Source organism: Pseudorca crassidens, chromosome 18 (genome assembly GCF_039906515.1).
Source record: "Pseudorca crassidens isolate mPseCra1 chromosome 18, mPseCra1.hap1, whole genome shotgun sequence".
NCBI lineage: Eukaryota > Metazoa > Chordata > Mammalia > Artiodactyla > Delphinidae > Pseudorca > Pseudorca crassidens.
The window spans coordinates 70,701,008-70,726,459 of NC_090313.1; the positions used below are offsets into that span (position 1 = coordinate 70,701,008).

Consider the following 25,452-nt stretch of genomic DNA (forward strand, 5'->3'; position numbering starts at 1 on the left):
GTCAATAGCAATTTATATAATAGAGAGAGGATTGGATAATTTTCTTTAATTTTCAAACTTCACACGGAGCACCTGAAATTTTTTTTTTAAAAAAGAAAAGACAAAGAAAACAGCTAACTAAACCCTGGTTCTTATTTAGCAGCCTGATACAAAGGCAATTAAAAAGAAGTGATATTCAAGCAATTTTACTGTTTAAATAATCCAGAAATTCTCTTTTTTTTTTTTTTTTTTGCGGTACACTGCTGTGGCCTCTCCCGTTGCGGAGCACGGGCTCCGGACGCGCAGGCTCAGTAGTTGTGGCGCACAGGCCCAGCCGCTCCGCGGCATGTGGGATCTTCCCCGACCGGGGCACGAATCCATGTCCCCTGCATCGGCAGGCGGACTCTCAACCACTGCGCCACCAGGGAAGCCCCAGAAATTCTCTTTTGAAATAGTTCAGTTTCTTTAGCCAAACTTGAGATGTATGACATTAATCACATCCCATATCCTTGCGTTACATCAAATGTTGTTGTCATTACTTTCTCTAAAGGTCCTCCAGGCTCTTTCGAAGCAAAACCTTGGGAAAAGCAGGACACCCTGAGGCCTGAGCTAGTATTGTCTTTATCTTTTGAGTGAGGCTTTGGAGCCCAGGGAAATGACTTGGACACCATCTCCTCAGTATTTCTTAAAGAACCAGTATATACACATCATTGTAAAGCAATTATACTCCAATAAAGATGTTAAAAAACAACAACAACAAACACGGTATATTTCCCCCCTCTTCCCTGCAGGAATTAGGGTAAATTTCTAATTATAAGCCTATTATTATGTTATTGGCTAAAATACCTTAAAATTCTTTTCACATTTCACTTCCCCATAATACCTGCTTTTCTAACTGCATACAGATTTTAGTGCTTTACCAGAACATGTAAATCTATTTTATGTAGGCTCCACAAGGTTTGACCTTAAATTTACAAGTTATTTTCCTCATAGTCAATGGCTATGCAATGAATAAATCATTTTAATTTGATTGTAGATTGCAGCCAGATAATCATCTCATTGATGAAACCAGGAAAGATTGATATAATACAAGTGCACCAGTATCTAACTCCAAAAGAATGTCAGCCAAACTGAGGAGTCGAATTCAAGTGATTTGAATTCAGGAAAACTACGATGAGTTATTTTGGCACTAGCTATGGCACAGTTTAAAATTTTTGTAATGGTTGTGATGGTGGCGCTTTCTGAGTGAAAAAATGTAAAGTATCAAGAAATGGGAGGAATATGGTACAGCCCCTGGCCTCTGAGTGAAAATGAAAAGAGGGATGCAAACTCCGTAGTCGGAGCCCGTCGGGACCGAGCTGTCAGATTTAGGCTAGGGAGGGAGGGAGAGAAAGCTCCCTAGGGGAAGGAGTGGGGCGCTGGACCGTCCGGGAGGGAGAGGGGAGGGAAGGACGGGAGAGGAGGGGAGCGGAGGAGCGCTGAGCCGAGGGGAGGGAGGGGAGGAAAGGGGGAAAGGGGTAGAGGAGTCGACGGAGCGCCGAAGTTACCCTTGCGCGGCGCGCGCAGTGGCAACGCGTCCCGGCCCCCGCGCTGGACGGCGGAGGACCCCTGTCGCGCCCCTGGCTGGTCCCGGGACCCCAGCGGGAATCCCGCGTCTGGCGTCTCGAGTCGCCGGGGGTCTGGGTTGCGGGCCACGCTGGACTGGCTGTGGCAAGCCCGCTGGTCGTTATGAGGACGGATCTAAAATGACCGGCAAGCTGAAACCTTTCCAAACGCAGCTCAGGCGGTCAATCAGTGAGCAGTTGCGGGACTCTACCGCCAGAGCCTGGGATCGGCTGTGGAAAAACGTCCGGGAGAGACGGCTGGCAGGTCGGTGCCCCCGAGACTCGGGACCGCGGGAGCGGGAGGAGGCGCGGGCCGCGTCGCCCCGCCCGGCCCACCTCCCCGCCGCCGCTGTGGGCTCCCGGCACAGGTTTTCAGAGCCCGGGGATGGGCGGAGGAGGCTGCTCTCACCTCCTTGCTGGGCCGGGCCGGAGCGCCAGCGCTCCCCGCTTTCCGCGCGCGGGGACCTGGTGCGTGTGGGCTCCGCCCCGCGCGCGCGGACAGCTCGGCGGGGCGCGGCGCGTGGGACCGGGAGCAGGCGCGGGGGTTACCTGGGGAGTCTTCGTTCGAGTGGCCGTTTTGCCTGGGCTGGCCCCGGCTCCGCCACCATCCACCCACCCCAGCCCAGTGAGTGAATGAGTGCCCAGCCCAAGTGGGCTCCAGGAGATCGGTCCCTCTCCCAACTTTGTCTTTTCCATGAGGGACACCTCCACTGCCTGTGTGGGCGGGGGAGTCAAGACAAGGCTAGGGAGCGTATCCAGAGCTCTGGGAGACAGATGTTTATGGGGTAGAGGGGAGGATTTGGGCAAAGACGGTTGGACAGTGGTTGGTGCTGGTAGATAGCTGCCCACAACCCCTGTCTAGCTGTGGATCCGCTCTCCTCATTTTGGGGCTGCAAAAGAGTGGCCTCCCTTTTGGAATCCATTGCTCATGATTCAGAGGAAGAAAAGAGGTGATTATTCTGAGCCAAGAGGTTCTTAAGAACCCTTGCTTAGGTTAGAAGGCCAGTCCCCTCCTTAGCACCTCCCCCAGCCTCCTGGCTGTGGTCTTTCTTCTGTGCATGCTCCTTGGACCTACCTCCTAGTAGGGCCGCGGATGCAGGAAGTGGTCTGAGCCTTCGCAGAGCCCATGCTGGGAGCATTAGGTCTGGTTAGTCACCACATCATACCTGCCACAGTAAGGGAAGGTGGCCTTCCTCCACAGCACAGTTCCCAGGCAGTGTAGGATTTAGGAATGCTTTCCCCAAGTGTTAGCTGCTGGAAGATGTTTCTGGAAATAGGGGACGTGTGGATGGAAGGGTCCCTGAGCTGACGGTGAGTCTAGTCTCTGGATCTTCTTGCCTCCTGTCTCTCCAGCAGTATCTCCTGAGTTGGCCAGTGACCACAGGGGTGGAAGAGAGGTCTAGAGAAGAAGAAGGTATGAAGCCTGGACAGAGGGCAGGGATGCCAAGGGTGAGATGGAAGATTGAACCTTCTCTGGGCTCCTCCCCCTTTTTCTTATTGAAGAAATGTAGAAGTCCTTTGCAAGATGTTCTGTCCTTACACCCATGCAGCCACATCTCTTCATTAGTCTGATAGCATTCTGGAGTAGATGCCCAGAGTCTGTGTCTCCTTGAGCTAGGTCTTTATCAACCTAACTGGTCAAATTAGAAGTAGGGATTATAGATGATTCCGACACTCAATATTGTCAGCATAAACTGTTTATCCCGTATTTTCTCTCTAATACAGTGACCCCATTTAGTAAGCACCCAAGAAATAAACAGGCTTTGCAGTCTGGACCCAGAAATAAGTTGTGGTAACCCAGTAGTTTTGACTGTTGATTTTTAAAGACCTGTATGTGCATTGCAGACCTAATTAATAACAACTAATAACTTTCCTTGTTATCGTGCTAAATTGTATAATCTACATGATGGATGGTGTTAGAGAAGTTTTTGTGGTCTAGTAAACTTGTGTTGCTTCATAACTTCAGATTGCTTACTGCAAATGTCTCTTTCATAGCTTCTGTTATTAAGTTTGTTAAGTTTGTTAAATCAATGGATCCTCAGGAAACAAGAAGTCTTTCCAAGAGGGCTGCCAAAGCTGTGCTGGGTTTTTATAGAAGCTGAGGCCAAAGATGACTGCAGCCCTGTCTTTTTCAAAAGGACATCTGGGAAGGACGAGAGTGTAATGTAAAGACTTAAAACCGTTAAGATTTTCAGGGAAGTCATTTATTCACATGAATTTTAGACTTTGCAGTTTAGTTAGGGCAGTGGAGAGAAAAAGTTTTGATTCTGAGAAATAAGTGATAGGTAGAGATTTTTAAGATCATGCATATATAGAAATTCAGGCTAAAAGTGGCTTCAGAATAGTAAGTATAAGAGTTCTCCCAGAGTAGTGTAATTATTTTTTAAAATAGTGGTATGAGGTTTTAAAATGTTTAATCAGAATATTAATATCTGCTTTTACCCATAATCTGCTTACCACTCTGCTAACAGTGGATGCCAGCAGGTTATTCAACTGGGACCAAACAATCCTCTGAGAAGCAGACTTCAACCTCTGCTTCTCTAAGCAAGCTGGGATGCTTGCCACAAAACCAAGCCAACTCCATGAAGGAGCTTTTAGATGCAAATTGATTTTCTTGGGTTTTCTTGCAAAGGTAGCTAAAATATGGAACTTTGGCCATGAGACACTGAAATACTTAAGTTATTAATGTTGGCATCAATTCTAGGTAAAAGTGTTCTTCATTTGTAAAAGTTTTCTTTATATGGTTTAGTTCACAATATCATCAAAACCAACTATATGAATGTACCCCAGAGAGACCTTGCCCGCCCAGCAAGAGATGATGTGAGGCTATTGCCTTTTTTTTTTTTTTTCAGCTTTTTTCTATCAGGTAAAAGTTTTGTGCTGGGACTTCTTTAGTTTCCCTAAAATTTTCTTCTTATTACACTTAGTCAGTACAACAGTATTCAAAGTGCTTTATAACAAACTTGTGTTTGTTGTCTAGAGCATTCTGAAGGTATTTGATGCGTCCTTTTGCTTTTTAACATCCTGAGGCAGGAAATCCTTATTCTAACTCACTGTGACTTCTTTTCATGAAAACCCATCTTGTCAATGGGACAAAAAGACAAGAAGAAGTAGAGCTGTTTTAAACATAGTGAAGCTTGTGGATTTCTGTGCTGTGGGACTGTATTTGGGAAGGAGGGGATTATACATAACTGGAAAGCTATTTCTTCACACGCATCACAACGACACAAATAATGAAACCGATAGAAGGATGAGGTGTGAATGATGTTCAGATATGTTCATTTCATTACAAAATTATAAAAGGGAGTTATTGGTTAAAGAAAGAATGATACTGGGAGCTCTTCTTGGGCTTTCCAATTCTGTAGTAGCTGCCAGACTTTCATCGGATTGTGGCGTTTTTGCCAACATGTACTTACTTCTTAATTACCTAAGACTCTAATCCTCATAAGAGTCAGCAAAAGTTTTTCCCACCTGTCATCTCAATATTGATCATTGAAATAATGGTGGTAATTATTGTTTATTCCCAAGATGACAAAGTTAGTTAGTGTTCAAAGAAGTATTCTAATTCAGGTTGTCAGAAGTTGAAGGTCATCTGTGCCCATTTTGTGTTATACCACGCTGCCTTCTCCATGGCTCTTATGGAGACACATGGACCTCAAATCCTTTCTCTAAGTCTCTCTGTCATTTGCAATTAGTTTTAAAAAGAACAACAAAATTAATCGGAAAAATTGCTCTATCCTCCTGCAGTGACAAGAATAACCCTATGCACCAAAAATAGCTTGTCTCCCAGTTATCCTATTGGGCTGGGTAGTGTATGGGCTTATAGAGAGTTCAAACAAACAAACAGCCATACATCTACCTTGTTGGGGCTCTCATGCGGTGTGCCCTGCCCATTACCATCGCTGCAAGAAGCCAAGGGCTGCAAGAAAGAGATGTTGTCATAAAGCGTAAATGCAGGTTTCTTCAAGGTGGGTGAATGACAGGTTCTTTTGGCCTCTTCAGTTCCCTAATCAGCTACCACTGGTGACAATTCTTAACTTTTATAGCATCATTAAATTCTCTAGGCAGAAGCATACCCTTTAGCTTTTGGTCTTTGTAAGCAGCTTGAACTGCTTCTCAAAAGTTTAGGTCTGGGGCGTCCCTGGTGGCTCGGTGGTTAAGAATCCACCCCACAATGCAGGGGACACGGGTTAAAGCGCTGGTCCAGGAAGAACCCACATGCCGTGGAGCAACTAAGCCTGTGTGCCACAACTACTAAGCCTGTGCTCTAGAGCCCGTGAGCCACAACTACTGAGCCCACGTGCCACAACTACTGAAACCCATGCACCTAGAGCGCGTACTCCACAACAAGAGAAGCCACTGCAATGAGAAGCCCACGCACCACAACGAAGAGTAGCCCCCACTTGCCACAACTAGAGGAAGCCTGTGTGCAGCAACAAAAACCCAATGCAGCCAAAAATAAATAAATTTATTTTTAAAAAAAAGTTAAGGTCTGAAAAAATCCAAATGAGTTTTCTAAAGCTTTCTGCTCCTTCATTTTAAAACCGTACTCTGTTTTAATGGAAATGTAATCCATATGTATGATTCCTTTATACTCACATAACAATATTTAGGTAGCTTTTGAACTAATTGATGGCCAAGTATTTTGATCTCTTTCATAGTCTTATTTTAAATCATTTCTCTTAGACGCAGGAAGTTATATTGCTGCCAAAAATAAACTAACCTAAATCACTGAAAAGTTTGAGTTTTGTTAGAAATGCTAATTCTACCAAATTTCAGTGAGTTCTCGTCATGTTAAAACAGGTTTATTCATCCTCAAAGTCAACAGTAGCATCCTGTGATGTGATGTAAACATGAGATTGGGACTTAAATGCAGAGCGGGATCAAGAGTAGAACATGGGCCATAAAAAAGCTCCTTATTAAAATCTAAATGTGTTCCATGATAGCAAAAATCACAGGATGATACTAGCTGATCCTTTTCATTTGTTTTATATCAATGTCCTTCCTGTTTATTATCACTTTACTGTAAAGAACAGGCCATCCTACTCTGTCAGATTTTTCTTTTTAAACATCTCTTGAAGAGGGAATACATTGAGATGTGATTTATATTAACAATAACAACAAAGAAAATCTGTCAGGTAAATATACAATGAAAATCAGAGAAAGACAACACATCATATGTGCCACGGTTCCTCTCAGCCTTAGCTACCCACAGGGTCACCTGGAGCCTTTTGGAAATATGAATGTCCTTACTGCCCCCCAGAGACTCTGATTTGGTTCACATGGGGCCTGGGGATCAGTATTTTTTTTCAGTATTTTTTTTTATACTGGTTCCAGTGTACAGTCCGGGTTCAGAATCACTGACTTACGGTTAACTACCATATGATAACTTGCAGCAGTCTGTGTCTAGTACGAGATCATAGTCTAAGTCCCTAAGAAAAGTTTTGCCTGAGTGACGTTGGAATGAGCTTGATATTTTACAGGGACAGAAAAGAAAAGGGAAACAAACAAACAAACAACAACAACAAAAAAAAACGGTGTGCCTGGAACATAATGAAAAAAGGTGGTACAAGTAGATGGTAAGAGATCATGTCAGAGGTATGGGTAGAGTCAGGTTATAAGATTAGGTTGCGCCTTGTTGCCAGGGCAAGAAGTTTGGATTTGGTTCTACATGTGATAAGTAGCAAAGGATTTTAAACAGAGGAAGGACAGGACCTGAATAAGTTACTACTGGAGTGGTCCAGGTAAGAGAGAAACAGTGACACGGACTAGACTGATGATGATGAAAATGGAGAGAATGGGACAGATTTGGAATATGTCTTGGAAGTAGAGACAACAATGCTGACATTTTTTGTTGGAGGTGAGGGAGAGGGATCAAGGGCTCCTAGGTTTGTAGAGCCATGGGCTGAGTTGGGGACAGGTGGAATATTTGCATCTTGCAGTGCAAAAGACCTTTTTTTGCATAAGCCAGATTAAGAGCGAGTTGTCCTTTGGCCAAATTAAGCCAAAGATGCCTATTAGACATCCAAAGTAAAAGTCAAAGAGCTGGTTGTACGAGTAAAGTTTGGGGAGAAAAGTCAAAGCCAAAGATAGAAATCTGAGAGTTATTGGCATATGACTACTATAGAGTAAAGCCTTAGGACTGGGTGGGGTTACTTAGAATAGAATATAAGAGGAGGGGCCAAGGACCAAGTCCTAGGGCATCCTTTATTTAGAACACAATATTGGGACATGAACTGTATATACATATACATGTGCTAAATTTCTGGGGAATAAGAAAAATAGCAGCACTGTTCCTAAACTCAGCATTCTTATAGCTGAGTAATAGTAGTTTTATATCAAATAATCTTTTGTGACAGATCTCCTTGGTCCCAGAAGTTTTGATGAATAAAAAATAATCATAACAATATATCACACTAATAAAGTATATATTTTAAATTTAAAAATGATATTGCAAAGTAAAAATAACATTTAAAGGAAAGACTTCTTAGGGTTGCCCCATAAAAATTAAAATATAGTTAATTAGATGAAAAGAATCTTAGCAGGAATATATCTATGGTTACTGTGACTTGTTAACCACACATGTAATAGGGTAAGAACTTTATCTTGGAAAGGTGACTTCTCCAGTGTTGTGATATCTGGGAATAGGCTAATCAAAGTTTAGCTTGTAAGAAAGTTTCTGTACTATATTGAATTTTCCAATATTGCATCCATTTGTTGACCTTTACCAATTATGGTCTGTCCATAATAAAGTTGATTGAAGGGAAATTTCTCAGAGAAAAATAGGTAACCACATCTTAAGTTTTTGTGTTTGTAAGGAAGATAACTTAAACATGGCCTAACCCATCTGCAATATGCTGCCCAAACCTTGGAAGTAACACATTTTCTCCTAAAGTTGGAGCAAAGAGAGGACCATGTTCATTATTTGTGGGTGGGTGCTCTGAATAGGAGACAGGAGCCCTGCCAGTTGGCTGAAATCCCTTAAGACCACTTAATACAACTTTGGATCAGTCACCAGCCTGATCATTTAGACGTGGAGCATGTCTATGAAATTAATATATATTCTTTTTGTGTGTGTGTGTGTGTGTGTGCTTTTTCAATCTTACATTGAACAAAACAACTTATAAAGAAAAATGTGCTTAGAGACCTTGTAGTTTTCTGAGGGTTTATCCACCAGATATTTCTATTCTACCCTTTTGCAAGTTTAGGGATATTGCCAAATGAAAACAAACGTAGTTTGAGAACTGTTGCAATGTTCCTGGGCTTTTTTTCAGAATCCTCGAGTGTTTAGTCCTAAGGCAGTCGAGTTGAAGGGCAAACATTTTTGTCATGTTTGTAGTTAGTCAATAAGTATTTATTGAGCCATGAAATAGCATCCTTGTCAAAGCATGTTGGGACTGCAGTGCAGGATGTTAATTCAGGACTGTGGCTTTATCCTGGCAAAGCACACAAATTTTATTATGCTGCTCAAAACCCTTAACTCATCTGTTTAACCAGAAATAGAGCAGGCTTCCAGAAAGTGCTAAAGGACAGTATAGAATGCACCACGACTACACAATATTGTATTTGCAAATCTGCTGTGTCAAGCTATCTTATGTTCTCAGGCAGAATATTTCCTTAGTAACATTTTTATCTAAAATAAAAATTTCAGAACCTTATGGTTCTGTTATTTTGTGTAGTAGGGCATATTTTAATCTGTATTTCGTCATGACATACTGTGTTTGTTGAATACTTCTTTCTCCTTCCTATGCATGAAATTAAGTGAACCCTAGAGATAATTGTTGTTCAGCCTCATGAAAATTGATACATTTACTATCAATTACTTTAATTGGAAAGTCGTATATGCTTCTTATCCTCTCTCCATCTGGATAAAGTAGAAAGATGTCCAGGTTTCTTGAAGGATCTTTGAATGTGTTTTCCATTGAAATTTAATGTTTACCATTAGAATAATGTCCTAAAAGTACAAATATATGAATATCTGGAAGGTGTGACAGAATAAGTTAAACTAATCTACTGCTGCATGAGAATGTCTGGGTTGTCACAATGACATTGCAAAGATGGCTTCCTTTCTTTGGCCGACAATGAGTTGCATTCATTGCAGAACTCTTGAAAAACAATGATGGATCACACCTTTCCTAGCCAAGAGGAATTGTCCCCATGGTCTTGGAAATAAATTACATCTTTATTTTAGTCCCAAGAAAAGACTTCATAAACAATAGACGTAAAAGAGGAGCAATTGTTAGAATGAAAGTAAGAGAGGGCTTCCCTGGTGGCGCAGTGGTTGAGAGTCCACCTGCCGATGCAGGGGACACAGGTTCGTGCCCCGGTCTTGGAAGATCCCACATGTCGCGGAGCGGCTGGGCCCGTGAGTCATGGCCGCTGAGCCTGCGTGTCCGGAGCCTGTGCTCCTCAACGGGAGAGGCCACAACAGTGAGAGGCCTGCGTACCGCAAAAAAAAGAACGTAAGAGAAAAAAAAAAAAAAAAGCTTTTACATATTTCAACCATTGTCTCATAGGCTGTTTTATTCTTTTTGGAAAGAAAGAAGAGAGGCTTTAGGGTAAGCATTTGATTTCTAGTTCTTAAATCTAAATCAAAGCAACAATGACAAGTGGAAAATTGCTCTTAACCCTGTAGAGAAGCACTGTGGTGGTGGTGGTGGAAAAGTGACTGAAGCTGTTTGAGGCATCATCATTTGCATAAAATCACAGCTGTGTAATGGTAACTCACATCTGTGAAATTAGCATCAGTTCAGCCATAACGTTGATATAATTATTTGGCACAGCTATGGCTACAGTGCTGGGAGCATACATCTCCAAGTGTCTTAAATGCATGTTGTTTTACTTTTGTTGCATACAATGCAGTGGAGGGCAGGGTGAGTGGTGTTTGGGCATGGTGGAAGATTACTGGCATGCATCATGCCCTAGTGGTTAAGGGCAGCTCCTGGAGCAAGAGGTGGAGGTAGGATGGGTTTGCATCCTACCTCCACCTCTTACACAGTGGGTCCTTGGGCAAGATAAATAATCATGATGTTCCTAAATTTCCCCATCTTAAAAAGGAGGATAAGCATAGGACTTATCTCATAGGGTTGTCATGAGAATTAAATGTGTTAATATTTTCAAAGCATTTAGCATAGTGTCTGAACCCTAATTAACAATGTATAAGAGTTCGTTTTTTAAAAATACGTATGTATATAGATGTAGATATAGATATATAGATACATAGATGTATTCTCTGTGGAGAACAGACATTTTCTGATAAAGGAGATGCTTTTTGCTCTAGCCTTAAACCAGCCACTCGCTTCATACCTGGATTTATCTGCCTTGTTCCCATATCTTATGGACCCATTCTAGATCCCATGTTCAGGGATTTCCAAGAGCTAAGACATTAGCCTCACTCTCTTTGCTTTGAATCGAATTTAAAAACAAAATCAAATAGTACATATGTTGCTAACGTGGTTGGCAGCATCTTGTGCAAATCCATTAGTGTTATAGCCTGAATCATTCATCATACTATTATACTAACATTTTTCTGAAAGATCATCAATTACGGTTTGTTCATCAAAATTACTATCAGCTTTAGAGCTATGCAACCGAGAAATAATTCCCATGTCCTTGGCCTAAATGGAATTTGATGGACACCAAATTAAAATGAGAGAAGTTGACTAGATTATCTCTAAGGCCCTGTTTAACTTTAAAAATCAATGAGTCTATAAAACTAGACTGTGTGTCTAAAGGAAACTTAATGTTCTAAGTATTTTAGTTCCTTTTCTGTCTGGATCTCATCAGATGTTTTGATAGACAAGGAAAGGGCAGAAGCCCAGAAGGACACCCCAGGATGCCCGCCGGTGTCATTCCCCATATTGCTTTGCTTACCTAGCCCCCATCAACAGCAGCAACTTAACTGGTACTTTCTGATGTTGGAACTACATCTGCCAGAATTGGAGAAGGAGCAAGGAGGGGGGAAAGCTAGGAGTCCAGGGCCTGCAGATACCAGTAGAATCTCAACAGTCCCTGCAGCACACGCAGGCAAGCCCCCACGCTCAGAGAGGCCCCGTACTTAGTTTAAATGCTCTACTGTTACAATCTTGAAATTATTAATAATTGTTGAATGGAGGGCCCACATTTTCATTTTATACTGGGCCTGGCAAATGAGGTAGCTAATCCTGCATTATTGGTGAGTTCACTGTCATTGGCGATTTGGTGTTATTTAAGTAAGATAAAAGTGACTTGTAAAATCACAGGATATTAGATCTGGAAGGAACCTGCAAGCTTTCCCTTCAGCATCTACAATCTATAATCCATGTGCTCTGTGCCACTTGCTCTTGGCGAAGGTGATCTCCCAAGAAGGAAAGTGTGTTTGTTTTATTGTTTATTGATTGTGACAGCATCATTATGAAATAAGGCAATAACATCATCCCTGGTGTTTACAGAGTTATAATGATTATATTTTAGTTGTCACATATACCGAAGCAAGTATTTTAATTAGTTTTTTAAAGGTATTGCATTGCTGAGGTATAATAGGAGATTGGGACAAATTACACACTCTTGGTATGCTAGATTTTCGGATCCAAAGCTTGTTTTTGAAAACTTCTTAGTTAATCTGTTTCTTAATTTAAAATTTATTTACAATATCCGTAATAGATTATTCATTAAACCACTGCTATTAAAACCATTAAGGCTATTTCCTGTGTAGATTTCACCTAGGACTACTTACTAAGAAAAGGAAATTAGGAGAGGCAGTAATAAAGCCTGTAATTTATCACCAGGGATTTCCAGCACATATTGGCGAATTTTATTTTGTCATGATGTCCATCTGTCTCTGTGAGGAACACTAAAGCTGACCAAGTCTAGTCTCATAATGTTTTATAGGTTAAATCCTCCTTTGCTATCAGAAGCTAGACATAGAACTCCCCATTTAATGATGTAAAAAAAAAAAAGAAGACATCTTCCTTTGTTTGAAAGTTAGGTTCATTATATAATGCAAAGTATTTGGGCAATTGAATAAAAAGAAGAGTGTGTGCATTTTCATTTTCTCTTAAGCTACTTCAAACAAGAATGTGTTTGTGTAGTTCTGAATAGTAAAAGAGTAGGCAGATTCAGCTACCCTGAATCAGACCCTATTTTATGCCAGGCATTGTGCTAAGGCTTCATGTGTTGTTTCATTTGATGCCCAGGCTTCAGGGCAAGTACTCTCAGGGTCCCTGTTAGCACACACAGCAGCTTGCTGTGGTTAAGAAAAAGGCTTCCACTCGGGGCCATGAACTACATTGTAAAGCAATTATACTCCAACAAAGATGTTAAAAAAAAAAAAAAAAAAAAGAAGAAGACTGTTAGAAAACGGTGCCTCCTCTGAGAAAACACTGTCCCATGGGCGTGTGGCTAGGTGAGTGCTACCCTGGGCTGGATTTCAACCTCCATGGTCCCCCTGGCACAGCCTACACAATCGTACAGTGTGGCCCTGGGTACTGATACTGTCCCCACTTGACGCATGAAGAAATCCAAGGCTTGGAGAAATTAAGTAACTACTCCTTGTTGTTATGTAGATTTATGAGAGTGGCACATTTTGAATGATCTACAGGTCATTGCGAGATTTGTGAGATCCTGGATGACTCCAGGACCCAAACCCTAATCACAGTCTAGCACTTAGGGAGGGGTAACTGTTCCTGGGTAGCGACAACATGGAACCATTTCCACAGCCCTGCCCCAATGTTGCCTTAAGGTTAAAACAGGGTATAATAGATGGGGGTTGACTGTGGCATTCTGGCATCCCAGGGTCCCCGTGAGAATAATGATGATGGTTAATGATGATCCTGAATATTTGTGTAACACTTTACAGTTAAGTGTTTTTCCGCTAAGGTTTGTGACAATGGTTTAAAATCAATAGGTTCTCACAAAAGTCCTTTAAGGTAGTCAGGGTGAATGCTATGATCTCTACTACATTATAAGACAAATGAGGATAAGAAAAATGGTGTGGGGCTTCCCTGGTGGCGCAGTGGTTGAGAGTCCGCCTGCCGATGCAGGGGATGCGGGTTCGTGCCCCGGTCCGGGAAGATTCCACATGCCGCGGAGCGGCTGGGCCCGTGAGCCATGGCCGCTGAGCCTGCGCGTCCGGAGCCTGTGCTCCGCAACGGGAGAGGCCACAACAATGAGAGGCCCGCGTACCACAAAAACAAAAACAAAAACAAAACAAAACCCATGAAATGTTAGAGAATATGGAAGCCTTGTAGATTGTCTTGTCCAAGGCATCCATTTCACAAAGCTGATTGAACCTCAGAGAGATTCAGTTAACCTGTTCCAGGGCATCTCATTAGCCATAAACTTGAGATTAGACTCCAACTCCAAGTCACACCAAGTGACTTTTGGGATTGCAGGTGAATTCATATGTGACCACCCTTTTTTTTTTAAATTAAATTTATTTATTTTTGGCTGTGTTGGGTCTTTGTTGCTATGCGCGGGCCTTCTCTAGTTGCGGTGAGTGGGGGCTACTCTTCTTCATTGCGGTGTGCAGGCTTCTCACTGCGGTGGCTTCTCTTGTTGCGGAGCACAGGCTCTAGGTGCGCGGGCTTCAGTAGTTGTGGCAAGCGGGCTCAGTAGTTGTGGCTCATGGGCTCTAGAGTGCAGGCTCTGTAGTTGTGGCGCATGGGCTTAGTTGCTCTGCGGCATGTGGGATCTTCCTGGACCAGGGCTCGAACCCGTGTTCCCTGCATTGGCAGGCGGATTCTTAACCACTGCGCCACCAGGGGAGCCCAGTGACCACCCTTTTATAAGCAAAATGCCCATTTCTGAAATTAGTCTAGAATACAAACTTCTTGAGGGGAATGATGGTGCCTTACTTAACTTCAAGAGCAAAGCCTTTCCCATAAGATATGTTTTATAAATGTTTGTTGGCAGCCTGACTCACTGCCTCAATAACTGAAGGACATTAAAGGAATCTGATTGCCCCCTCCTAAGTGCTGAGTTCACCTCTGATGGCCTCAAACTCTGCCTGCCCTACCGTGATACCACCCCTATGTGTTTGGCACACCTATCAGATTTGCAGGTTTGATCAACGTAAACTTGCCCTGTCCTCCAGCCTCCTTCCAAGGTGCAACTGGGGATTTTCATTTTATAGCTAAAGGAACTGAACACTGCTGTTGTTATCACATGTTAGGTTGGGGAAAATGAAGAAATCATAGTTGAAATTTAAATATTAAGCTTTCATTTATTTAAGATGGAAATGTTCCCTTTTGGCCATTAATAAAAATCACAGCACTAGAGGAAATGGGTTTTCGGGAAAAATCCCCCAAATCATATGGCTTTTTCTTTTTTTCTACAGAGACTCCAAGTTTTCATTCACTCAACTTATTCAACAAATATTTATTAAGTATCTACTATGGCAAATACTGTCCCGGCTATTGGGGATTCAGTGGTGAACAAAACAGACAAAATCAGCACCCTCACTGGGCTACCATTTAAGTGGGGAAGACAGATAATAATAAACAAATGCCTAAGATGTAAGTGTTATAAATAGCACAGTAGGAAGAAAAAGAAAATGTGAAGGAGCTGGAGAATGAAAGGGAGTGCTGGTTTGGATCCCGTGGTCAGAGAAGGTCTCCCTGGGGAGGTGGCACTGGAGCAGAGACAGTCAGAGATGTGGGGGGGAAGAGTGTTCAGGCAGAAGGAATACAATGTGGATCAGACCTGAAGCAGGAGCATGTGCACGTGTTTGGGGAAAGGCCAGGAGGGTGTGGGGCTTGGAGCACAGTGAGTGAGTAGAAGAGTGGCAGCAAGGGGTCGACAGATAGCCTGGGCCTCTGCAGCCTTCTGGCCTGAGAAGGAGTCCTGATATGATCTTGGGTATGATTTGCTGTGAACAGTTAACTGGTTTATGATGTAAACGTTGGAAAGAAAAGACAATGAAGGCCAACAGTGGAAACAGAAAGACTTCTTTTTGGCTGCACAGCCCTGCTTGCGGGATCTTAGTTCCCCGACCAGGGATGGAACCCAGGCCCATGGCAGTGAAAACGCCGAGTCGTAACCACTGGACAGCCAGGGAGTTCCCCAGAAAGACTTTTTAGAGGCCTCCTTGAAGTAACAGATTTAGTTCACATCTCAGTTATAAAACAAATACTTAGTTACTAGTTACATAAGGGCCCACTGCTTAATTAAAAGGAAGGAAAGAATAACCTCTGGCTTTCAGGTTTTTTTATGCAAATGGAGAGGAATTAGCTAGATTCATTCATTTATTCATTCAAAACATTTATTTAATAAATGTCATATTCCAGATACTCTGCTATGCTGTGCACTGAGAATAAAAACATGAAAAATATGCTAAGTCTTACCCCCAAAGACTTACGGACAAGTACAGTGGTATCAATCAGAGGATGGAGTGATGAACTTGGTCTTGCTTCACAGAGGAGATGACCCCTGAGCTGGGCCTTAAAGGAGAGAAATTACACTCTAAGGAAGGGGAGGAACAAGCACATGCAAAGAAACAGGCATGAGGTAGCATGAGTAATTATTCAGTGTTGCTGGGACCTTGCGTCAGGAACGAGAGCCGGTGAAGGAAAGACTGGAGGGTGGGCAGAGGCCAGATGACAAGCTTGTGGATCTCATGCAGGACTTCCAGGGCTATATCAGATAGCCTGTAAATTATTTTCTAATTCTAGGACTTTATGATTATGTGAATCCATTTTACTTTCTCCATCAGCGTTTGGTATAAGCATCCCAAGCCTTTATTTATTTTTATATCCATCTTTTCTAAGTTATCTTGCTCTACAACTTTAAAGAAAAATGGTTAGAGCCTCTTTTCTTGCATGGGTTTTGCAAAGAACCTGAGGTCTTCTGTGGCTTTTAAAGATGACTTCTGTTAAATTAGCAGAGCCTACAGGAGCTCCTGTGAATTCCCAGTTGCCAGCCTCACTTCTTGGGGCTTCTTCACTCCAAGTCTTGGTGCAGTTGTCAGGATTTGCAAGTTTAAAGTTAAAATGAGGTCCGAAGTACATGTGGTATATTACAGAGACTTGATAGTCTATAATTTCCACAATGGAACTGATGTGAGTTCTTGATCTATTTTTCACAGGGCTTTTGGGCCATAGTTACTTTAAAAAGAACTCTCTTGAAAATAGATCTGAAACGGATCTCAAAGGCTGTGTTTACTCATTCGTAAGCATTTATTGATGATCTACGTTATGCAAAACCACAGTACCAGGTACTGGGGACACAAAAATGAATAAGATAAAATCTTTTCTTTCAAGGAACTTCCAAATATTAGTGATTCTTATTAAAAAAACCTTATAATTCTCTGACTTGTGTGTGTGTGTATATATATATATATATATATAGAATGGTTTTAGGTCAATGGTTTAAAAGGTTTTATAAAATTTCATGAAAAATAGTTGAGTTCTTTGATTATGCATAAGCTCAGCCTGTCATGGAAAACTGGATTTATTTATCTAACATGCTGACTAGAGGCAAAGAGGAAAACAAGCCAGAAGAAAAGTACTAATTCATGATGCACAACTTGAGAATCTCCATTGAACAGCTGCATCGTTGGAACACTCACCCTTTTTGTTCACATGGAGTTGCTATCTGGAATCCTCAGATATCCGTGGTCGCCCGAGGGCTCCTCAGATGTCACCAGGGCAACAATAAAGTAACACACATGAAGCAGGCCTTCTGTGGCATTCTTTATGAAAAGCATTGAATTAAATTATTGCATAACAAATCATCTGCATACGAAAGGCAGTGAACTGTTGGAGAACCCAACTGAAAACAATGCTGAATTTGATTCCTACCTCCACTGATAACTTACTGGCACTCTTAGAAATCTTACTGTGACCCGAGTTCCCTATTTGGAATGCGGGAAATATTAATAATGTACTTATGACTTAAGGCAGTTGTGAGCTCAATTTAGGGAGATTGTTGAGACGGTTAGAGAAAACTCCCATCTATCCCTTAACCCTGTTCATCTTATCCTTTCTTGGTCAACCTTTCAAAACGATTAAGAAATTTCAGCCAGAGTGGTCTGGTTGAAACCATTGCTCTCCACTATGGAGTTCCTAGCAAAACGGGTAACAGCTGCATTGACTGAGTCCTTACCATGTGCCAGAGATTGTGCTAATCAGCATTTCACATGCACTATTTTATTTCACCCTAATAACCTTCAGGGTCAGTGTTATTAACATCCTCATTTTATAATGAAGACACTTAAACTCTAAAATGTATGTGATTCTTGGCCTGGGTTCACAAAGCTAAGGAGTATTCTGAAACAAAGATTAGAACTAGGTGATCTATCCAAGAGCCCTCAAACTTCTGTACATATTGGTTTAGGGAGAACTGTACATCACATCACATCCTCTCTCACCACTATACTTGGCTTCTGCTTAGTCTTAAAGCCATAGATAGAAATCTTTATAGTAGGAAAAACAACTTCTACAGACAAAGTTATATATATTAATTCAAGAAAGCCTGTGGAGAGATAGAATGTGAAAAATAAACAACATGTGATGCTTTAAGCACGATTAAACTAAAATAAGACATTTTGAAAAATATACTGAAATATTTACATCCAAATGATATTGTCATTAGTGGCCTACCCCCTTATCCCAACAATGCTTTAAGCTCTTCTTGGGAATTGCCACTTATGAACCACACAAAAAAAATGAGTCTCATTCTTTTTTTGGTCTGATTTCGATTTTGGGTCCCCAAAGAAAATCAATCACCATCTCTTCACCAGATTTGACCATGAAAGACTTAACGATTTTTTAAAGAGCAAGTCCATTCTCAAAGTGCCAAAAATTGGTACTAACAATTTGTATTTGAAAGGACAGATTTCCCCCTCTTTTAAACTCTTAATTATTTATTTATAGCTATAAAACTAACACGTTGATTATAAAGATAACATGTTGGTTATACAAAGCACTCAAAGACAATAGCTACATTCTTCTAAAGTATACTCAAAAGAGCACTTTGAAAATATTTTAAGCCGGCCAGCCAGCATTTTTTAAAATAAATGTGATCTCGCAAGAGAATTCCTTTCATGGAGACAGCAGATACATGACTATGATAGGTATTTTTAAATGATAACATTGCTTTATAGTCACATATCTTATGTGGTATTCTAAGATGGAAACACTATTTGTGGATAAATATACAATTATTTCTTAAATGCACCATTTTGTTCAAGGGAAATTATAATAGCTACAACTTTTAGAGTATTAACAAAGTACCAGGCACACAAGTTATTGTATTTAATACTTAACACAGGCCTGGAAAGTTAATATTATACTCATTTTTCATGTGATACAACTAAAGTTGATAAAGGCTTAGGAGTTAAGCAGAGTCTCACAGTTTGGGCTGTCTTCCTTAAGGCTCCTGTGCTCAACCAGAAAGCATTCATGGTGGAAGAGAAGCACCGTTATTTCTGCTTAGATGTAGAATAAACATACAAGTTAAATTATAAACATCAACACTTGAGTGTTAATGGGCTCCTAGAACTGAGGTGCAATAATTCCTTTAAATTTTTTTTTAAATTTTATTGAAGTATATTTGATTTGCAATATCGTGTTAGTTTCAGGTGTATAGCAAAGTGATTCAGTTATATATGTGTGTGTGTGTGTGTGTGTATTGTTTTTCAGATTCTTCTCCCATATAGGTTATTACAAAATACTGAGTATTGTTTCCTGTGCCATATAGTAGATCCTTGTTGGTTAGCTATTTTATATATAGTAGTGTGTATATGTTAATCTCAAACTCCTGATTTATCCCTCCCCTCCCTTTGGTGACCATAAGTCTGCTTTCAATATCTGCGGGTCTATTTCTGCTTTGTATATACTTTCTTAAATTACTAAATAAGATAACCTATGTGAATGCATTTAGACAGAGTCATTTAATTAATTCTCAAGTTTTAGTACAGAAGAATCACCTGACATGCTTTTTCAATATACATTATCTGGGATCCAGTGGTAAGAAAGTCAGGTTAAGCAGATGAAGATCTAGGAACCTGCATTTTTAAGATGCTTTGCAGAGAATTGTGAAGCTCTAGGTCTGTGGGACACACTTCGAAAACACCATTTTATCACATAGCAGATGTTCTAAATATGGTTTCCTTTCCTTTCCCTAAATGCCTGAATACAGGAAGAAAAACCAAAAACAATAGTTTAAAACAAGAGCTCAGTTCATAGTGTACTACTTACTACGTGTGGTTTACATTACTTGATTGAAATACACCAAAATGAAATTTCATTTCAAATTTAATCTCTTACCTTGATGGCCTCTGTAAAACTTTAGTGTACGAAAGTGGTGCTTGAGTGAAGAAAGTTCCCACAGAAGCTATGGTTTGATCTCTTCAGGACTCCTCCAGCATAAGGAGCAGCTAGACTAATGCCAGGTGGGGATGCAGGGGATTTCCTGTTTATTCTTTTTACCTACTAAAATGATTTTATGCATCCTGTGATTTTTACAGTTGTTCTGAAAGGAAGCTCTTATATTTAACTCCATTGAGATGTAGTGCTTATGTTTTTGGAGGAGGAGAAGTTGAGGATAAATCTCCTTTGCACTTCTCATAAGTTAATGAATTATGTATTCTTCCAGCTTTACTTTTGTGCTGTCAGTAACAGAGACGATGTTAGACTTCATAGGACTGATGATGAATTTCTAAGTTTCATAAGTTATGTGTCGGACAATTCAGGAGGCAGTGTATGCATTTTTGGGCTCTTCCCCCCCTTCTTTTCCTGTCCTTCTGGCAAGTAACATTTGGGTAGCTTAACCCAGCTCATACCAGGATGGGTAAGAGAAGGGGATTAAAATTAAAATTCTTTAAAGTATCTCACATAAAACGGCTTTGTGAAGAAAGAGATTCGAGGTCATATCAAGATTTTATATTAATATTGAATTTTCTTGATTCATTTTCTTTCCTCTCTATGTATAGCATAATCAAGAGGTGTCTGTGGGCAGAGCTGTTGCTTGATGACAGCAAGCAGAGTGTCTGGGAAAGGCCTTCATCCTATACTCTTCTGGAGCTACTGAGGTCTGATATGTCAGCCTTTTTAGGGTTGGATGAAGGCTAGAGATAAGAGTTAAGTTGAACCTTCACGATTCAGCATCAGTAGGAAGTACTGCTGGTTGCCCTGAAAGCACAGTTGTACCCATGATGTTTTCAGAGAATGACAAGTCAAGCAAACTAATGGCAAACTTTTTTGACGTTAGGTTCAGAATCCTTTCAGTTCACTTACTAAAAAGAGAGAGAAAAAATGTATGATATACACTTTTGATATACAAGGAAGGAAAAAATTAGTGGCAGTGAAACAGGCCCAGCCAGGGCCAGTAGGAATGGCATTTACTGCAGAGCCTAGAAAAGTGGCTCCTTTTTTCAGAAGGGAAGGTTTTAGGGATAAACTTGACATAGGTATAGAAGATCAATATATGACCATCAATCTGCAAGTATTTATTACTACCTTCAATGTACTCAAAAGACACATATGACCTTTAACCTTTTTAGATGATGGAAATGGAGGGGTTTTTTTGTTTGTTTCTGTTTTTTTTATTTTTGATTTAGGTAATCCAAATGTCTTAATCCCTTGAAAACATATACATTTGAAAAATCACATATAATATCTGTTCATTAACACTGAGCGAAAAATAGCAGTCAGGTCAGTAGGGGATAGGAAGGTGATGAAACACTACATGCCCCTCCCTGAAGAATTTACATGAGCATTTTCAAGATGTTTTTGTGAACAAGTTGTGGAGGATTTTTTTTTTAATAGAAAAAACAGTCCTGATGAATACCTTGACTTTGAAGCTTGAACTTGAATTCTCTACTCAACATCAACTTCTGGATTTGTGTTTGATATAGCTGGGTCATAAAGACCCACATTGACAAATTTATTTAGAACTTTTAATTCTGGACAAAATAAATGCAGTGTCTAAGTTAGGTATCAGCCCTTACCCTCAGCATAAGGAGCTTTTGTTATGCAGGAATGCCCCAGCTGGGGAAATGCCAGTTAATAGATTCAGACAGATGGATTTTGATGAGAGTCTGCACTGTTCACACCCCTTTAGCAAATGTTTTCGAATATTCTCAAGTAACACGCTTAACTTGAAAACAAATTTAGATTTGCTTACTTTAGAGTCAATAGCAGTTATTATCATTAGTTGTATATAAAAATATCTGTTCTGTTTCTGCATATTAAAGTGCTAAATTCATATGTCACATTATATCTCTAGACCTTTGGCTGCCTTGTACATACAGAGAAGACGTACTTTGAATTTAGAACAGGCTTTGGCAGAAAATTATTTCAGCTGTTGTGAAATATTGCACTTTTAAAAAAAAATTTCCCTCCCCACCGAAGTCCAAGTGGTCGTCAGCTGTGGAAATAGCATTATGAAATTCCCAAGAGGAATGCAAGAAGATCCGTCATTACTTTTTTCTCAGTAGAGGCTGTGAAACCAGACCAAAAGGGAATAACATTAGAATAGAAATCAGACTGCTCCAAGGAGCAAGGGAAGGGGGTATTTCTTATGAGAGCCATTTTGTGGGGTCCAGTAGTCTTTTCATGAGCGTGAGGTACCTCTCTGGCCACATTTTTTGCCAAAACCCATTGTTCCTTGGCCCTAACTTAATTGAAGGCCAGAGTATCAAGTTGAACGTATAGGAAAATGGGAAAGCAGGAGGTCGGAGATAGTGCTTTGAGGTGAAAGTATGAGTATTAATAGTCTGAGCGCTCTTTTGTGGGGGGCAGGGCGTTTGCTGGGCGTTGTGGATACAGCTGAAAAACAAGAGTCGCCTAAACCTTGGCGTCTAAGGATAGATTGACTTTATACAACAAACAGCACATCTAATTGTTTAATTACAATTGTGGAAAGTGCTGTGTAGAAGGAAGGGCGCTATAGGAGTGTAGCAAGGGGGCTGACAGCATCTGGAGGGTTGGAGAATGCTTCCTTGAGGAACAGCATTGGAGCTAAGTTCAAGAGTATAGTATAAATTTCTTAGCAGAAAGGTTTTTAAAAATCATTTAAGGCAGTGGGGACAGCATATGTGAAGGCTCAGAATCAGGAAAGCACTTGGGTCAGAACAGGGACTGGAAGGCAACTGGTGTGGTTGGAGACAGAGTAGGGGACAAACTGGTGGGCATTGTTAACACAGCATTACACATTCCTGGGAGGCCCTCTTCACATTTTATTCTGTGTATGTACCACGGTGGCTCTGCTTGGTGCCACTCGTTTTCTGGCTGAAAGAAAAAATATTGGGACTTCAGATTTATTCTTTTATTCTGTTACAGTTCTTACCTGTCTCTGTCTCCACCTCTGTTTCTAAAAAAAAAAAAAAAAAGTACTTGTTTTTTGTGTCTCATAAAATCATACTACTGCTTGTTCATAATGGCATGGCAAACTTCATTTAATATCTACGGTGGCCTTGTAGATCTTTTGGAAACTGGAATATCAGTTCAAATTAGTAGAAATGTGAACTATCTAACATTATCATGGCATGTATTGATTTAGGTTTTAAATATGGCAGTCTTTTCTTTCTAACTTCTGGAAGACCTGGTTTAGAAAGAGGAAAATAAATCAACTCTTGTGTACCAAAATGACGTTTCTGCAGTGTTTACATCACATCTGTATGTGCAGCAGCTGTTAGGTCATTCCTAAAACTCCAGCATTTGTTCATATTTTAAGATGCTCTACATTTTTATGAGCAGATCTAAGTGTTCAAGTTTTATTTGAAGAAAACATGCCTTTCCAAGTTGCAAAATATAATTTCTGGTTCATTTATTAGGGAATGAGAATATGAGATACATTTTCTAATGCACTTCTGGTGGTTTAACTTCTCAGCCAACTATGCAGAGAACAGCATAAACCACAGATGCTGGGCTCTTTCCACCTGTCGAACAAGATTTTATTGATTGCATTGTTTTGAAGACTCCTGTTACTAAGACTTGTGGCTGTTTATTTGTACATTGTGTACATTATGAAGAGATATAAGCCATTCTTGTTGATTGTCATCATCAGATTTGAAAAGTTATATAAGTGAGGATATTAGATACACTGATGAGTAGTGATATGAAATTGGTAAATGAAGTCAATTTCGAAATGAGATAGAATATTTGTTAGGCAGTTGCTCACATGCTAATTGCAACACTGTGATTAATGAGTGGTGAATTGATGGGATCTGGTGACCACCTACTTTATTGAGAACATTCTTTTGCTCATAGGTCACAGTAGAATAAAAAAGAGAGAGAATAGAGTCTCTTCTTAGTAAATAAATAAAAATTTAACCTGATGCATGAAATATCTTTAATGATACTTTAAAAATCACAAAAGTTTTTTAAAAATCACAAAAATTACCAAAAATTACAAATGAATGCTCTACCAACTGAGTTTATAAATACTGAAAGAAGAAGGAAGAAAGCAAATTCCGATCAGCAAAGATCATTTGTAGAAAGACCTCTGAAAAGAGATGAATTTAGCTTGGCTGGAGAGGGAGGTAAGTGCTTGTGGTGAGGTCCAGAAAGGAGGAGAGCCCTGATTCTGTGTCTGCTGCTACCATCTCCCAGTTGTGTGGCTCGAGGCGAGATACTTCACCACTCAAACTTAGTTTTCTCAGCTGCTCATCATTTGGTTGTGTGGTATTAAATGAGGTAACATATGTAAGAGAATGGTGATGGCGCAGGGTAAGTGCCTGAAGTGTTGCCTTTTATTATTCATTAGCATTATTCATGAATACAGATCATAGAAATCAGGGTTGTTACGTGCACAGATTGCTGTATACAAAAGCACAGAGGATGGAACAAGCCTGCCTAGAAATAATTCAGTCAGTTTTGAACAATGAAATGTTATTTCCAGCAGATTAAATACATTAAATATTATTTTAAAAACACAATATTTAATGATCCCCACAAAGCTGATTGTGTAACTTCTAAATTTATTTATTTATTTGTTGGCTGTGTTTGGTCTTCGTTGCTGTGTGTAGGCTTTCTCTAGTCACAGCGAGTGGTGGCTACTCTTCATTGTGGTGCGCTGGCTTCTCTTGTTGCGGAGCACAGGCTCTAGGCACGCAGGCTTCAGTAGTTGGGGCACATGGGCTCAGTACTTGTGGCTTGTGGGCTCTAGAGTTCAGGCTCAGTAGTTGTGGCGCACTGTGTTGCTCCGTGGCATGTGGGATCTTCCCGGGCCAGGGCTCGAACCCGTGTCCCTTGCATTGGCAGGCAGATTCTTAACCACTGTGCCACCAGGGAAGCCCCGATTGTGTAACTTTTAAATGTCCTTAAAAATGTAGATTATTCCATACACCCAGAATTAGAAATACGACTAGTCCGTGACTGACCTTTAACAATGTGTTTCTAACGGAAGAATGTATGTGTGTTCACTCACCTAAATGATGGAGGGTGTGACATCTTTGACTGAAAGTTTGCTAGTCCAGTTTTCCATTTAGAATAGTATACATAGAAAGTCAATCTTTTGATCTTTAAAAAAAAACTGTGGGTAGAAATGTGATCTGGAGAAACATACATAGAATATGTAGTATGAGTATATTTTGGGAATTTCCAGGTTCTGAAAAAGTCATCTGAGGAGAGCTGGGAGGAGGACCTGACACATTAGGGTCATGTTCAGAAGAATGCCATTTTCTCATGCTAGTTCGCTAATAGCTACACACACCACTCCAAGAAACCTGTACCGCCCTGATCCCAGCGCAGGCGAGACCCTGGAATCCTAGTGGGTGGCTTCTGTGAGGGCAAAAAAAGAGCCCTAGAGTAAGAGATCCTGGCCCAAGTCACTCAACAGAGCCAACTCTATTTTCTCGTGTAAAATAAGTACCTCTAGAACATTTGGGGAAAAAAATCACTAACTACATGGCTTGCTACAGTCTAGATATTCAACAATTGCTCTTAGG

At 40.6% G+C, this 25,452-nt stretch overlaps 1 protein-coding gene across 1 annotated transcript in view; it reads left to right on the plus strand.

The window, feature by feature from the left end:
• The first annotated feature begins 1,511 nt into the window (after positions 1 to 1,511).
• The window catches only part of STARD13 (StAR related lipid transfer domain containing 13), a 222,108-nt gene continuing 198,167 nt past the window's right edge, over positions 1,512 to 25,452 (plus strand). Inside the window, exon 1 of the mRNA XM_067713429.1 lies at positions 1,512 to 1,848. Within this exon, the coding sequence (XP_067569530.1) occupies positions 1,725 to 1,848 (124 nt within the window). The 5' untranslated portion in view covers positions 1,512 to 1,724. The remainder of the gene's footprint in view (positions 1,849 to 25,452) is intronic.